The sequence below is a fragment of the Danio aesculapii genome, chromosome 19 (assembly GCF_903798145.1).
Source record: "Danio aesculapii chromosome 19, fDanAes4.1, whole genome shotgun sequence".
NCBI classification, from domain to species: Eukaryota; Metazoa; Chordata; class Actinopteri; order Cypriniformes; family Danionidae; genus Danio; species Danio aesculapii.
In genome coordinates, this window is record NC_079453.1 from 51,334,225 (window position 1) to 51,350,571 (window position 16,347).

At 37.7% G+C, this 16,347-nt stretch overlaps 1 protein-coding gene across 1 annotated transcript; it reads left to right on the forward strand.

The window, feature by feature from the left end:
- Window positions 1–505: 505 nt before the first annotated feature.
- On the forward strand, window positions 506–7,990 carry si:ch1073-376c22.1 (uncharacterized protein LOC100000126 homolog). Its single transcript, XM_056480022.1, has 6 exons — window positions 506–546; window positions 627–698; window positions 4,805–5,060; window positions 5,472–5,617; window positions 6,591–6,891; window positions 7,557–7,990. Exons 2-6 carry the CDS (start codon window positions 629–631, stop codon window positions 7,708–7,710), a joined length of 927 nt encoding a protein of 308 aa, XP_056335997.1. The 5' UTR covers window positions 506–546; window positions 627–628; the 3' UTR covers window positions 7,711–7,990.
- Window positions 7,991–16,347: the final 8,357 nt, after the last annotated feature.

Genomic DNA, 16,347 nt, shown 5'->3' on the forward strand with positions numbered 1-16,347 from the left:
ATGGTTGTGCGTGAAAATCCCAGTAGATCAGCAGTTTCTGAAATACTCAGAGCAGCCCGTCTGGCAGCAACAACCATGCCACAATCAAAGTCTCTTAAATCCCCTTACTTCCCCATTCTGATGCTCGATCTGACCTGCAGCAGATCGTCTTGACCATGTCTACATGCCTACATGCAGTGAGCTGCTGCCATCTGATTGGCTGATTAGACAGGTGTACCTAATAAAGTGGCCGGTCAGTGTATGTATGTGTGTGTGTGTGTGGTTTAATATGTGTATTGGGTGTTTGTGTATGGAGTGTGTCTTTGTATAGATTGTATGTGTGTATGTATTTATGTGTACGTGTGTATTGGGTGTATCTGTGTCAGTGTGTGTGTATAGTGGTCTGATGTTGATCTCTTACTCTGCTGTTAATATAACAGTGTCAGAATCTCCTGTGTGTGTGTGTGTTTGCTCAATCAGCATGACTTGTGTATCAGTATATCTAATAAACACACCCTGAGCTGGAGTTGTGCAGCTCAGATCTGACGGAGAGCAGACGACACCACAGTGAGTACTGAATACTGAACTCTTACCATAGTAAACCTTTACCAGATGCTGTGTAAATGTGTGTGTGTGTGTGTGTATAGGGATGACGGCAGTGATGCTGGCTGTGCTGCTGCTGGTGTGTGTGTGTGACTCTACAGCCTTCAGACTCACAGGTAGACCACTGAGCAGCACTATAGGGGAACTCAGTGCTCAAACTAATGCGTCACTACGAATCAAGTCACAATTGACTCTTACGAATCAGTTGTTTTTAGAGAAGCACACAGTTGACTCTTACGAATCAGTTGTTTTTAGAGAAGCACACAGTTGACTCTTACGAATCAGTTGTTTTTAGAGAAGCACACAGTTGACTCTTACGAATCAGTTGTTTTTAGAGAAGCACACAGTTGACTCTTACGAATCAGTTGTTTTTAGAGAAGCACACAGTTGACTCTTACGAATCAGTTGTTTTTAGAGAAGCACACAGTTGACTCTTACGAATCAGTTTGTTTAGAGAAGCACACAGTTGACTCTTACGAATCAGTTGTTTTTAGAGAAGCACACAGTTGACTCTTACGAATCAGTTGTTTTTAGAGAAGCACACAGTTGACTCTTATGAATCAGTTTGTTTAGAGAAGCACACAGTTGACTCTTACGAATCAGTTGTTTTTAGAGAAGCACACAGTTGACTTATGAATCAGTTTGTTTAGAGAAGCACACAGTTGACTCTTATGAATCAGTTTGTTTAGAGAAGCACACAGTTGACTCTTATGAATCAGTTTGTTTAGAGAAGCACACAGTTGACTCTTATGAATCAGTTGTTTTTAGAAGCACACAGTTGACTCTTATGAATCAGTTTGTTTAGAGAAGCACACAGTTGACTCTAATGAATCAGTTTGTTTAGAGAAGCACACAGTTGACTCTTATGAATCAGTTTGTTTAGAGAAGCACACAGTTGACTCTTATGAATCAGTTTGTTTAGAGAAGCACACAGTTGACTCTTATGAATCAATTTGTTTAGAGAAGCACACAGTTGACTCTTATGAATCAGTTTGTTTAGAGAAGCACACAGTTGACTCTAATGAATCAGTTTGTTTAGAGAAGCACACAGTTGACTCTTATGAATCAGTTTGTTTAGAGAAGCACACAGTTGACTCTTATGAATCAATTTGTTTAGAGAAGCACACAGTTGACTCTTATGAATCAGTTGTTTTTAGAAGCACACAGTTGACTCTTATGAATCAATTTGTTTAGAGAAGCACACAGTTGACTCTTATGAATCAGTTGTTTTTAGAGAAGCACACAGTTGACTCTTATGAATCAGTTTGTTTAGAGAAGCACACAGTTGACTCTTATGAATCAGTTTGTTTAGAGAAGCACACAGTTGACTCTTATGAATCAGTTTGTTTAGAGAAGCACACAGTTGACTCTTATGAATCAGTTTGTTTAGAGAAGCACACAGTTGACTCTTATGAATCAGTTTGTTTAGAGAAGCACACAGTTGACTCTTATGAATCAGTTTGTTTAGAGAAGCGCACAGTTGACTCTTATGAATCAGTTGTTTTTAGAGAAGCACACAGTTGACTCTTATGAATCAGTTGTTTTTAGAGAAGCACACAGTTGACTCTTACGAATCAGTTGTTTTTAGAGAAGCACACAGTTGACTCTTACGAATCAGTTGTTTTTAGAGAAGCACACAGTTGACTCTTACGAATCAGTTGTTTTAGAGAAGCACACAGTTGACTCTTATGAATCAGTTTGTGTAGAGAAGCACACAGTTGACTCTTATGAATCAGTTTGTTTAGAGAAGCACACAGTTGACTCTTACGAATCAGTTGTTTTTAGAGAAGCACACAGTTGACTCTTACGAATCAGTTGTTTTTAGAGAAGCACACAGTTGACTCTTACGAATCAGTTGTTTTTAGAGAAGCACACAGTTGACTCTTACGAATCAGTTGTTTTTAGAGAAGCACACAGTTGACTCTTACGAATCAGTTGTTTTTAGAGAAGCACACAGTTGACTCTTACGAATCAGTTGTTTTTAGAGAAGCTTACAGTTGACTCTTATGAATCAGTTTTGTTTAGAGAAGCACACAGTTGACTCTTATGAATCAGTTTGTTTAGAGAAGCACACAGTTGACTCTTATGAATCAGTTTGTTTAGAGAAGCACACAGTTGACTCTTATGAATCAGTTGTTTTTAGAGAAGCACACAGTTGACTCTTATGAATCAGTTGTTTTTAGAGAAGCACACAGTTGACTCTTATGAATCAGTTTGTTTAGAGAAGCACACAGTTGACTCTTACGAATCAGTTGTTTTTAGAGAAGCACACAGTTGACTCTTACGAATCAGTTGTTTTTAGAGAAGCACACAGTTGACTCTTACGAATCAGTTGTTTTTAGAGAAGCACACAGTTGACTCTTACGAATCAGTTGTTTTTAGAGAAGCACACAGTTGACTCTTACGAATCAGTTGTTTTTAGAGAAGCACACAGTTGACTCTTACGAATCAGTTGTTTTTAGAGAAGCTTACAGTTGACTCTTATGAATCAGTTTGTTTAGAGAAGCACACAGTTGACTCTTATGAATCAGTTTGTTTAGAGAAGCACACAGTTGACTCTTATGAATCAGTTTGTTTAGAGAAGCACACAGTTGACTCTTATGAATCAGTTGTTTTTAGAGAAGCACACAGTTGACTCTTATGAATCAGTTGTTTTTAGAGAAGCACACAGTTGACTCTTATGAATCAGTTTGTTTAGAGAAGCACACAGTTGACTCTTATGAATCAGTTTGTTTAGAGAAGCACACAGTTGACTCTTATGAATCAGTTTGTTTAGAGAAGCACACAGTTGACTCTTATGAATCAGTTTGTTTAGAGAAGCGCACAGTTGACTCTTATGAATCAGTTGTTTTTAGAGAAGCGCACAGTTGACTCTTATGAATCAGTTGTTTTTAGAGAAGCACACAGTTGACTCTTACGAATCAGTTGTTTTTAGAGAAGCACACAGTTGACTCTTACGAATCAGTTGTTTTTAGAGAAGCACACAGTTGACTCTTACGAATCAGTTGTTTTAGAGAAGCACACAGTTGACTCTTATGAATCAGTTTGTGTAGAGAAGCACACAGTTGACTCTTATGAATCAGTTTGTTTAGAGAAGCACACAGTTGACTCTTACGAATCAGTTGTTTTTAGAGAAGCACACAGTTGACTCTTACGAATCAGTTGTTTTTAGAGAAGCACACAGTTGACTCTTACGAATCAGTTGTTTTTAGAGAAGCACACAGTTGACTCTTACGAATCAGTTGTTTTTAGAGAAGCACACAGTTGACTCTTACGAATCAGTTGTTTTTAGAGAAGCACACAGTTGACTCTTACGAATCAGTTGTTTTTAGAGAAGCTTACAGTTGACTCTTATGAATCAGTTTGTTTAGAGAAGCACACAGTTGACTCTTATGAATCAGTTTGTTTAGAGAAGCACACAGTTGACTCTTATGAATCAGTTTGTTTAGAGAAGCACACAGTTGACTCTTATGAATCAGTTGTTTTTAGAGAAGCACACAGTTGACTCTTATGAATCAGTTGTTTTTAGAGAAGCACACAGTTGACTCTTATGAATCAGTTTGTTTAGAGAAGCACACAGTTGACTCTTACGAATCAGTTGTTTTTAGAGAAGCACACAGTTGACTCTTACGAATCAGTTGTTTTAGAGAAGCACACAGTTGACTCTTACGAATCAGTTGTTTTTAGAGAAGCACACAGTTGACTCTTACGAATCAGTTGTTTTTAGAGAAGCACACAGTTGACTCTTACGAATCAGTTGTTTTTAGAGAAGCACACAGTTGACTCTTACGAATCAGTTGTTTTTAGAGAAGCACACAGTTGACTCTTACGAATCAGTTGTTTTTAGAGAAGCACACAGTTGACTCTTACGAATCAGTTGTTTTTAGAGAAGCTTACAGTTGACTCTTATGAATCAGTTTGTTTAGAGAAGCACACAGTTGACTCTTATGAATCAGTTTGTTTAGAGAAGCACACAGTTGACTCTTATGAATCAGTTTGTTTAGAGAAGCACACAGTTGACTCTTATGAATCAGTTGTTTTTAGAGAAGCACACAGTTGACTCTTATGAATCAGTTGTTTTTAGAGAAGCACACAGTTGACTCTTATGAATCAGTTTGTTTAGAGAAGCACACAGTTGACTCTTATGAATCAGTGTATTGTTATCATTGTATTATTAATGAATTGTGACTATAGTTCTGGGCTGTTTGTGCTTGATGTTCAGGAAACATCGCTCTGAGGGCTGAAACCCATCAGTCCACTGACCTGCTGAATGGAGTCTCAGCATGGAGAGCAGTGGCTGGAGATGGAGATCAGTCCTGCAGCTCCATCAGCTCTAAGAGAAGCCCCTGGTGGAGGGTTTCTCTAGCACAGACCTACAGAATCGCCAAAATCTCCATCAGCACCAGCGCTGAGGGCATCAACGGAGCTGAGATCCGCATCGGCAGCAGTCTGGAGGAGGACGGAAACCATAACCAGCTGTACGATAGCTTCATCAATAATCATCAATGAGTTCGAGTGATAGTAGTCGGGTTGAGCTATTGGGTGGGATTACAGATAAACTTATACATTATAAACAGTTGATATCTTAATAATAAGCAGGTAATCAGCCAGTAGTGAATGAATGATGTAGTGACTAACTAAACTCATCTACTGCCTGATTAACTATTAATAAAGCAGCTAATTAGCTTCACAACGGTTTGGTCATTTACTTCAGTAATTAGCAACCATCAAATGTGGTGTGGGAGAGTTGATCTCTGCTGTGGAGTGTGTACACAGTGTGTTATTTGGGATGCAGTGTATGAGAAACAGGTTTAGGATATGAAGATTAATAGTAATTATTAGTAGTGTTGGGCAGGTGTGTTCCTGACGTCAGTGTGGGTGTATTTCAGGGTGGCGAGAGTGTTCTCTGTGCAGCCAGGGAAAGCTCAGGTGTTTAGGTTCAGGCCTGTGGAGGGACGCTTCGTCAATGTGATTTTACCAGGAGTCGACCGTGTGCTGAATCTGTGTGAGGTGGAGGTGTTCGCACTCACTCAAGGTAAAACACACACACACACACACACTAACACAGTAGAGCACTGGCTGGAAATCAGGTGTACCACACTGGAACAGCAGATGCAGTGTGTGACGCAATCGCTCATATTAGGGATGACCACTGAGAATCATCAGCTGAAGATGATCTTCATTAGTTTTCTGCTAAAAGAGAAAAACAGCCTAAAATATGGCACCAAAGAAGAAGAGGGTTTGGCAAGGTCTCATGGACCGGTTCTTTTCAGTGATTCAGACACAAACTGGGCAGCTAGATGATTCAGATTCACAGACAAATGACTCTTACGAACTGGTTCTTTTCAATGATTCTGAAACAATCTGGGCAGCTAGATGATTCTGATTCACAGACAAATGACTCTTACGAACTGGTTCTTTTCAATGATTCTGAAACAATCTGGGCAGCTAGATGATTCTGATTCACAGACAAATGACTCTTAAGAACTGGTTCTTTTCAGTGATTCTGAAACAATCTGGGCAGCTAGATGATTCTGATTCACAGACAAATGACTCTTACGAACTGGTTCTTTTCAGTGATTCAGACACAAACTGGGCCAGCTAGATGATTCTGATTCACAGACAAATGACCCTTACGAACTGGTTCTTTTCAGTGATTTAGAAACAATCTGGGCAGCTAGATGATTCTGATTCAAAGGCAAGTGACTCTTACGAACTGGTTCTTTTCAGTGATTCAGAAAGACACAGGCCAGCTAGATGATTCTGATTCACAAACAAATGACTCTGATGAATCGTTTTTTTTTCCAATGATTCAGAAAGACACAGGACAGCTAGAGGATTCTGATTCATAAACAAATAACTCTTACGAACTGGTTCCTTCAAGTGATTCAAAAACAATGCAGCTAGATGATTGTGATTCACAAACAAATGACTCTTATGAACTGGTTCTTTTATTTGATTTAACAGCACTCGAGCCCATGTCATCAAAGCTGTGTTTCCTCCCTCAGACTCAAACTCAGAGCTGGTGAATGTGGCAGTATCGGGTCGAGCCACTCAGTCCAGTGTGCGTCCGGGTTCTGCTGCGTGTCTCAGTCTGCCACAGAATGCCATTGACGGGAACCGGCAGTACGACCCGTCCCGGGGCTCGTGTGCGCAGACAGACACTGAGAGCGCCCCCTGGTGGAGACTGGACCTGCTCAGGACACACACCATCACTGCAGTGGCTCTGACCCGCGGAGACCAGGACGTCAGCGGCGCGCGGGTGACCATCGGGGACTCACTGCAGGACGAGGGACGCGCAAACACACTGTAGGAGACATGTGCTGATCATGTCCTGTTTCTAATCCAGACATCTGAACGAAACCTTTTCTAGACGAGCTCAAAATAGTGTCAAAATGAAGAGAGTAGATCACTAACACCAGCTGAATACCCTGACTATAATGCTGTTTTAAAGAGAACACAAGGTTCGCTTTCCTGCATCATTGGCACATTATTTAGCTTCTCTCTTCATTTTCACTCATTCATTCATTCATTTTCAGTTTAGTCCCTTTATTAATCCGGGGTCGCCACAGCGGAATGAACCGCCAACTTATCCAGCATATGTTTTACACAGTGGATGCCCTTCCAGCTGCAACCCATCTCTGGGAAACCCATACACACTCATTTGCACACACACATACACTATGGTCAATTTAGCCTACCCAATTCCCCTATAGCCCAAGTGTTTGGACTGTGGAGGAAACCCACGCAAACGCAGGGAGAACATGCAAACTCCACACAGAAACACACACTGACCCAGCCGAGACTCAAACCAGAGACCTTCTTGCCATGATGCGATAGTGCTTCTCACTGCGCCACCGTGACACCCAGAAAATAAAAATAATATATATAATAATCCATGCTTTCTCAGCACAGACGCATATTGTCCAGCTCTATACCTGATGTGTGTGTGTGTGTGTGTGTGTGTGTTTCAGGTGTGTTTCCGTGTCCTTCATCCCCGCCGGAGGAACAGGCCGCTTCAGGTGTGTTTCTGCTCTCCGGGGCCGATACGTGACTGTGGCCCTCGCTGGAGAAAACAGGACCCTGAGCCTGTGTGAGGTGGAGGTGTTCGGGGGGCCTGATCAATAAGAATATCCAGAAATCAGCAGTTTTCCATACGTGATTCAGGCTTTCATTTCCTGTTTATTTCTGCTGTTGAACTGCATGATGGGATCCTGATCTCACTTCCAACAACAGAAGTGTGTAAAAGTGTGTGTTTTCCTCATCATCATCATCATCAGAAGTGGACAGAGCAGAGATCCACATCCCATAATGCAGTTCACCTCCGCTAATGAACCCTTGTGAATCTGTAAATAAGGGAGCTGTGATAATGATCAGATATTCTTCACAGTGAACACACACACATACAGCAGACACTACTGACCTTATTATAATACAGCAGAAGCAGCAGTCGCTGTACAGAGGTGAAGTGTGTTCATGATGACATATGAGAAGCAGAATAATATACAGGAGAGATCAGCTCACATCATCTATAACCTCTAATAATCTCAATAACCTCTCAATAAAGCTGTAGATTCTCCACCACTGGGTGTCGCTGTTGTCTAATCTTTACTGAATCACACACACACACATCAGTACTGGAACTGCCAGACTACAACACACACATTCCACCTCCACCAGCCTGACCTGAGCAGGAAACACACACACACTCAAATACACTCACACTGTCACTCAAACACACACACACTCACTCAAACAAAAATACACTCACAAACTCTGCCACAAACAATTACAGCCACTCGCACACACTCTCATACACACAAGCACACTCATTCACAGACACAACCCATCACACACTCTCTCAAACACACACACACACAAACAGCTGCAAACTCTTCAGATTATTCCCTCTCAGACACTTGTTCACACACACACACACACACACACACAGCTGCAGCAGCGAGGGTATTCAGAATCTGCTGATGTTCAGATAATTCTGTCCAGTAAACAGGACTCTGCTTCTCTTCCACACACACACACACACACACATCTCTCTCTCTCTCTGCAGTAAACAGGACTCTGCTTCTCTTCCACACACACACACACACACACAGATCTCTCTCTCTGCAGTAAACAGGACTCTGCTTCTCTTACACACACACACACACACACAGCTCTGCTTCTCCTCTTCAGTGTATTGAGAATGACGAGTCTCCATCATGTTAATTGTGTTTGGAGCAGCAGGACGAGTGTGTGTGTGTGTGTGTGTGTGTGTGTGTGTGTGTGTCGTCTCAGACACCATCTGCGCTTCATCCTCCAGCTCTTGGATGGCTTTATGTGCTTGTTCTCAGTCAATGCTCCATTATTTGGACTGAATCACACAGAAATGGGAGTCTGAGTTTTAATGTATGCTAATTTATGCAAATGACATGCATGACAGACAATATCATCACGAGTGAACTTCACATCAATAATAGATGTCAAACATGCAGCATATAGTCCTGAATCCTGCACGAATGACAGGTGTGTGTGTGTTTATTCACCTGCTGTTTACTGTTAAAGGCCAGATTTTCTTCAGTTCAACACGTTCCTGAGCTGCACCATCATTACATCACACTCATCATATCAGCAACTGTGTGCTTATGTGACGGGGAACTGTGTGATTATACTGGATCAATAACAACACACACTTTCTGAGAATACTTTTAGGATTTCTGCTGCTAACAAACAAACAAACAAACAAACAAACAAACATGGTCATATCATATCAGGGCTATCATACTGGGAGGAAAAACCTCTTTCAGTTTGAGACGCACCAATAGTGGATTATAGCAGCGGAAAACATTCATTCATTCATTTCCTTTTCAGCTTAGTCCCTTTATTAATCAGGGGTCACCACAGCGGAATGAACCACCAACTTATCCAGCATATGTTTTACACAGCGGATGCCCTTCCAGCTGCAACCCATCTCTGGGAAGCCGCACCCATACACACTCACTCACGCTCACACACTACGGACAATTTAGCCTTCCCAATTCACCTGTACTGCATGTGTTTGGACTGTGGGGGAAACCGGAGCACCCGGAGGAAACCCACACCAAAGCTATTAGTTTTGGATAGTCTCCAGAACAAACCATCATTACACAATAACTTGCCTAATTACCCTAACCTGCTTAGTTAACCTAATTAACCTAGTTAAGCCTTTAAATGTGACTTTAAGCTGTATAGAAGTGTCTTGAAGAATATCTAGTCTAATATTATTTACTGTCATCATGACAAAGAGAAAATAAATCAGTTATTAGAGATGAGTTATTAACACTATTATGATTAGAGATGTGTTGGAAAAATCTGCTCTCTGTTAAACAGAAACTGGGGGAAAATAAACAGGGGGGCTAATAATTCTGACTTCAACTGTATATAGGTTGTCACGGTGGGTAACACGACCGCCTCACAGTAAGAAGGTCGCTGGTTTGAGTCTCGGCTGGGTCAGTTGGTGTTTCTGTGTGGAGTTTGCATGTTCTCCCCGTGTTAGTGTGGGTTTCCTCCGGGTGCTCCAGTTTCCCCCACAGTCCAAACTCATGTGCTATATTGGGTAAAATAAATTGTCATTCTGCTGTGGCGACACCAGATTAATAAAGAAACTGAGCCGAAAAGAAAATGAATGAATGAATGAATGAATAAATATATATACTTTTATTCTAGCCAAACTAAAAGAAGTAAGAGTTTTTAAGAATTAAAATATAATATCAAATACTGTGAAACTGTTCTTGGGAAATATTGGCAGAATTATTGTTTGACAGGAGGGTGAATGATTTTGTATTCAACTCTATGTATGCAAAAGACTCTTGGATGGAGTTTTTACGAGCTATTCCTCAATGCACGATTGTTTAATTTTTTTTTTGGACAAAACTCCGCAGTTTGGAAAATAAAGTGAGTCAGATTTATTTTTTAATTAATTTTGCTGACAACAAGGCATCTCTGACTGCTTCTGGCAGTTTCACATCGTTCTCAAACTTTCCAAATTATTATTCGTGCCTGAAAATAAATAAATAAATAAAATGGCTAGAGAGAATCAAATATTCTCAACACTGACACTGGAAGAATAAAAATAAGTGAGTGTGTAAATCAGGCATTGATTTATGGTCATGCTTTATCTTACTGTAGGCAAACTGATTAATATGCCTACAAAAATACTGACCTTTCTGATGTTATATGGTAGATTTTTACATTAAGAATGTTCACAGAATGCTCTGGCTGCCCCGTCGCTGGCACTCTGAATACTGAATGTGTTTTCTAACTAAATAAATCAAGTAAAAGCTGCTTTTGTTGTGAGGATTTGGCACTAATGTGTCAGTGTACGCCTCTACATTCCACCTGCAGTTGAGGCAGACGTTTACTAGTCCTGGTCTTTATGTTAATATGTTAACTCCATTGTCAAAAAAGCTCAACAGAGGATGTACTTTCTTCGTCAGCTGAGGAAGTTTAACCTCCCAAAGGAGCTGCTGAAACAGTTCTACACCTCCATCATTGAATCAGTCATCTGCACATCAATAACTGTCTGGTTTAGCTCAGCTACTAAATACGACCTCCAAAGACTACGTCGAATAGTTCGGACTGCTGAGCGAATCACTGGTACAACCCTTCCTACTCCCCAAGAACTGTACTTATCCAGAGCGAGCAGAAGGGCTGCCAAAATCACTCTGGACCCCTCACACCCAGCACACTGCCTCTTTGAACTTTTACCTTCTGGTCGACGCTACAGAGCACTGCGCACCAGAACAGCCCGACACAGAAACAGTTTCTTCCCTCAGGCAATCCATCTCATGAACACTTGATGATAATAATTGTGGAACCAACATCACTACTGCTATACACTTTTATACACATATACACTTATTTAACAACACACTTTACATGCCAATTTGCACATAACAGCTGCACATATAACGTTGTATATAGTAATAAACATGTACATACACTTGTCAATCTGTATATTTGCACTCACTACTTACTTCTATTTTTAAAAATATATATTTATTATCTGTTTTTTGTCCTGTCTCTGTAATGCTGTTGCACTGTAGAAGCTCTGTCACGAAAACAAATTCCTCGTATGTGTGAACATACCTGGCAATAAAGCTCTTTCTGATTCTGATTCTGATCTGATAATGTTAATATGTGTGCATCCCTCGTACATTACACTCTGATAAACATGCCATAGCAACAATCTCCACATAGAAATCTGATATATGGTAATATATGCAAATTACACGTATGACATACAAGTTCATATCTGGATGGAAGTCATAATGATTCTTCACCAGTGAAATTTAAATTCTTTTATAAATATTTCCTAAGTGATGCTTAACAAGACGCATATTTAAACCTGATAGTACGTTTTAAAGATGTTTTATGGGATATAAATGTAATATATGCTGTAAAAAAATTATATATCAGATAAAAAAAAATCATAATAAAAATTTATAAATGTATATGAAAAATATAAATGTAATATACGGTTTATAAAATGTTTTATGGCATATAAAAGTTATAGAAAATGTAATATGTGGGAATTGTAATTTTATTTGTTATATAAATGTAATAATAAATGTAATATATGGTATATAAAATGGTATGTGGTACATAAAAGTTATATAAAATATAATGTGAGGGAATTAAAATGTTATATAAATGTAATATAGCATATAAAAATGTTACATGGGAATCAAAAGTGTAAAATGTTATATATAAATGTAATATAGTGGTGTATTTAAAAATGTTATATAGCACATAAAAGTTATATAAAATGTAATATAAGGGAATTAAAATGTTATATGGGAATTAAAAATGTTATATAAATGTAATATATGGGAATTAAAATGTTATATGGCATATAAAAATTACATAAAATGTAATATATGAGAATTAAAAATGTTATGTGTGATATAAATGTAATAATATAAAAAGTCATATGGGATAGAAATGTTATATGTAAGTGCAATATATGGTTTATAAAAATGTTATAGCATATAAATGTAATGTAAATTGTAATATATGCTAATTAAAAATGTTATGTGTTATATAAATTAATATATGGTATATAAAAATGTTATATGGCATATAAGTTATGTGGAATGTAATATGTGGGATTTAAAAATGTTATGTGTTATATACATGTAATATATGGGATATAAAAATGTTATATAAGATATAAATGTTATATAAAAATGTAATATATGGTAAATAAAATGTTATATGGCATATAAAAGTTACATAAAATGTAATATGTGGGAATTAGTATGCGGTAGAATGTTATGTGTTATATAAAAATAATAACAAAATGTTATATGGATATAAATGTTATATGTAAATGTAATATATGGTATATAAATGTTATAGCATTACAGCAAAAGATATTTAAAATGTAATATATGCAAATTAAAAATGTTATATGTTATACAAATGTAATATATGGTATATAAAATGTTATATGGGAATTAAAATGTTGTATGTTCTAAATAAATGTAATAGATGGCATATAAAAGTTATTTAAAATGTAATATGTGGGAATTAAAAAAATGTTATGTGTCATAAATTTAATATGTGAGAAAAAAAATGCTACATGGGATATAAATGTTATATGTAAATGTAATATATGGTTTATAAAAATGTTATATCGTTATAGCAAAAGATATTTAAACTGTAATATATGCAAATTAAAAATGTTATATGTTAGATAAATGTAATATATGGCATATAAAAATGTTATATAGCATATAAAAGTTATTTAAAATGTAATATGTGGGAATGAAATGTTATGTGTTATGTAAATGTAATATATGAGAATTAAATGTTATGTGTGATATAAATGTAATATATGGTATATAAAATGTTATATGGGATTTAAATGTTATATAAATGTAATATGTGAGAATTAAGTGTTATGTGTGATATAAATGTAATATATGGTATATAAAATGTTATATGGGATTTAAATGTTATATAAATGTAATATGTGAGAATTAAATGTTATGTGTGATATAAATGTAATATATGGTATATAAAATGTTATATGGGATTTAAATGTTATATAAATGTAATATGTGAGAATTAAATGTTATGTGTGATATAAATGTAATATATGGTATATAAAATGTTATATGGGATTTAAATGTTATATAAATGTAATATGTGAGAATTAAATGTTATGTGTGATATAAATGTAATATATGGTATATAAAATGTTATATGGGATTTAAATGTTATATAAATGTAATATGTGAGAATTAAATGTTATGTGTGATATAAATGTAATATATGGTATATAAAAATGTTATATAGCATATAAAAGTTATTTAAAATGTAATATGTGGGAATGAAATGTTATGTAAATGTAATATATGAGATTTAAATGTTATGTGTGATATAAATGTAATATATGGAATATAAAATGTGATCAGTGTGTTTAGTTTGTCCTGTGCTGTTTTTGTGATCATCAGAGTTGCTGTGAGCTCTAAAACACACCGAGCTCTATTTCTGATGCTCATCTGCCGGCTGAATCTTGACACAATCACACAGACTCAGGGCTTTCTGACCCTCGCTGCAGGAACATGAATAATTCCCGGAGCGTATCGATCAGACCGGAGCTCCAGATGTGTGTTTCACAGAGTAATTGAGTCTGTTCTTCATGGCTTCATTACCTGACGGGGTCGCTCTGTTCTCAGGTCAGTCTCCAGTGTGTATAATCTATACAGAAGATCCGTTTATAATGACTGAATCTGACTGAAGGAGCTGTCTGCGCTGACTCTCACTGACATACAGCACAACCACACACATTTAAGGGGTCAGTTCACATGAAAATATAGAATAGTGGGCTCTATTTTAACAATCGAAGTCTATGGCTGCATGTTTACCCAATTTACCCAATGCATGGTGACCCAATTCTGATGTTTTCTTCCAGTGTGGCACTGATTGGATGTTACTCGCAGGCCTTGTTCATATGGGGAAATGTATGGGTTATGAACGAGAGACACGTGTAAGCTGGCTGCTTATTTTGTTTTTGAATCCCTGGAAAGAACCGGTTCGCGAGAGTCATTTGTTTGTGAATAAGTCATCTGTCTGCTCGCTTTGTTTTTAAATCCCTGGAAAAAAACTGGTTCGTGAGAGTTATTTGTTTGTGAATCAGAATCATTTAGCTGCTTGTTTTGTTTTTGAATCACTGGAAATAACCGGTTCACAAGAGTCATTTGTTTATTAATCAGAATCATCTAGCTGCTTATTCTGTTTTTGAATCACTGGAAAAAAAACTGTTCACGAGAGTCATTTGTTTGTGAATCGAAATCATCTAGCTGCTCATTTTGTTTTTGAATCACTGGAAAGAACCAGTTCGTAAGAGTCAGTTGTTAGAGAATCGAAATCATCTAGCTGCTCATTTTGTTTTTGAATCACTGGAAAGAACCAGTTCGTAAGAGTCAGTTGTTAGAGAATTGAAATCATCTAGCTGCTCATTTTGTTTTTGAATCACTGGAATTAACCAGTTCGTAAGAGTCATTTGGTTGTGAGTCAAAATCATCTAGCAGCTTACTTTGTTTTTGAATCACTGAACAAAAAAACGTTTTGCAAGAGTCATTTGTTTGTGAATCAGAATCATTTATCATTCATTTATTTATTTTCATTCAGCTTGGTCTCTAATTATCAGAGGTTGCCACAGCACAATGAACCGCCAACTATTCCAGAATGTTTGGCGCAGTGGATGCACTTCAAGCAGCAATCCAGTACTGGGAAATTGAATCAGAATCATCTAGATGCCTGTTTTGTTTTTGAACCATTGGAAAGATCCAGTTCAAGAGAGTCATTTGTTTGTGAATCAGAATCATCTATGGAGGCGTTCTTGGATTTGACCTAAAATATCTATTAAATAGTGAAATAATTGAATAAATTATGCTAATTTAACAGATATTTTAGGTCAGATTTACTATAATAATGTTATTTTGACCGTCCAGTGTGTTTTCCTCGTGTGTTTTCAGTGATCTGATCAGAGAGACTCGTCATTGTTTACAGCTGCTGTTCAGACTCTTCTTCTGTCTCTACATTATTCATTATTAGCTTGATGAAATGAGAATTACTGAATCAACAAACCCAAGATCCAAACAACAGGAAGAAACAGGCCACTGAGACTGCCGGAGGATGGAAACTGAGACTGCATTATTGCTGAAGAATCAATAGTTCATAATCATCGTGATGAATAATATCTGCATTATATCTGTATTTTACATCTGATGTCTGACTTTCCTGAAGTCATTCTCCATGTTTTAACTTCTATTTTAGTGTTGAAACAGTGATGTGTTCTGTGTTATGGTTATCCTGTAGAAGAAGTGTTGAGGTTTGATTTGCACGAGTCTGGAAGTGTGTTAAAGCAGAGATGGGGGAATACAGCTCTCTCTCCTGGATGATGGGGTCGATATGGAGGAATCTGCTTTGCAAATGTGTGTCAGCAGGTGTTTACTGTGCATGAAGCCCTCGGCGGCGACACCGCAGTAGAAACAGCCCCAGGCTGAATATAATACTTGTAGATGTCAGCCGGATTCAGCTCACACACACACACACACACACACACACGAGTGAATGAGTGAGTGGGTGAGTATGTGTGTGCATGTATGTGTGTTCAGTGTGTGTATCCATGTTCAGCGTGTGTGTGTGTGTGTGTGTGTGTGTGTGTGTACAGTGTATGCCTGTTTAGTGTGTGTGTGTTCATTGTGCATATTTGTG

Bases quoted from the DNA above. Each gene is read 5' to 3' on its own strand.
- si:ch1073-376c22.1 (XM_056480022.1), top strand. From the start codon at position 629: ATGACGGCAGTGATGCTGGCTGTGCTGCTGCTGGTGTGTGTGTGTGAC. The intron at 699-4,804 runs GTAGACCACTGA...CTTGATGTTCAG, and splicing joins TACAGCCTTCAGACTCACAG to GAAACATCGCTCTGAGGGCT. The intron at 5,061-5,471 runs GTACGATAGCTT...GGTGTATTTCAG, and splicing joins GACGGAAACCATAACCAGCT to GGTGGCGAGAGTGTTCTCTG.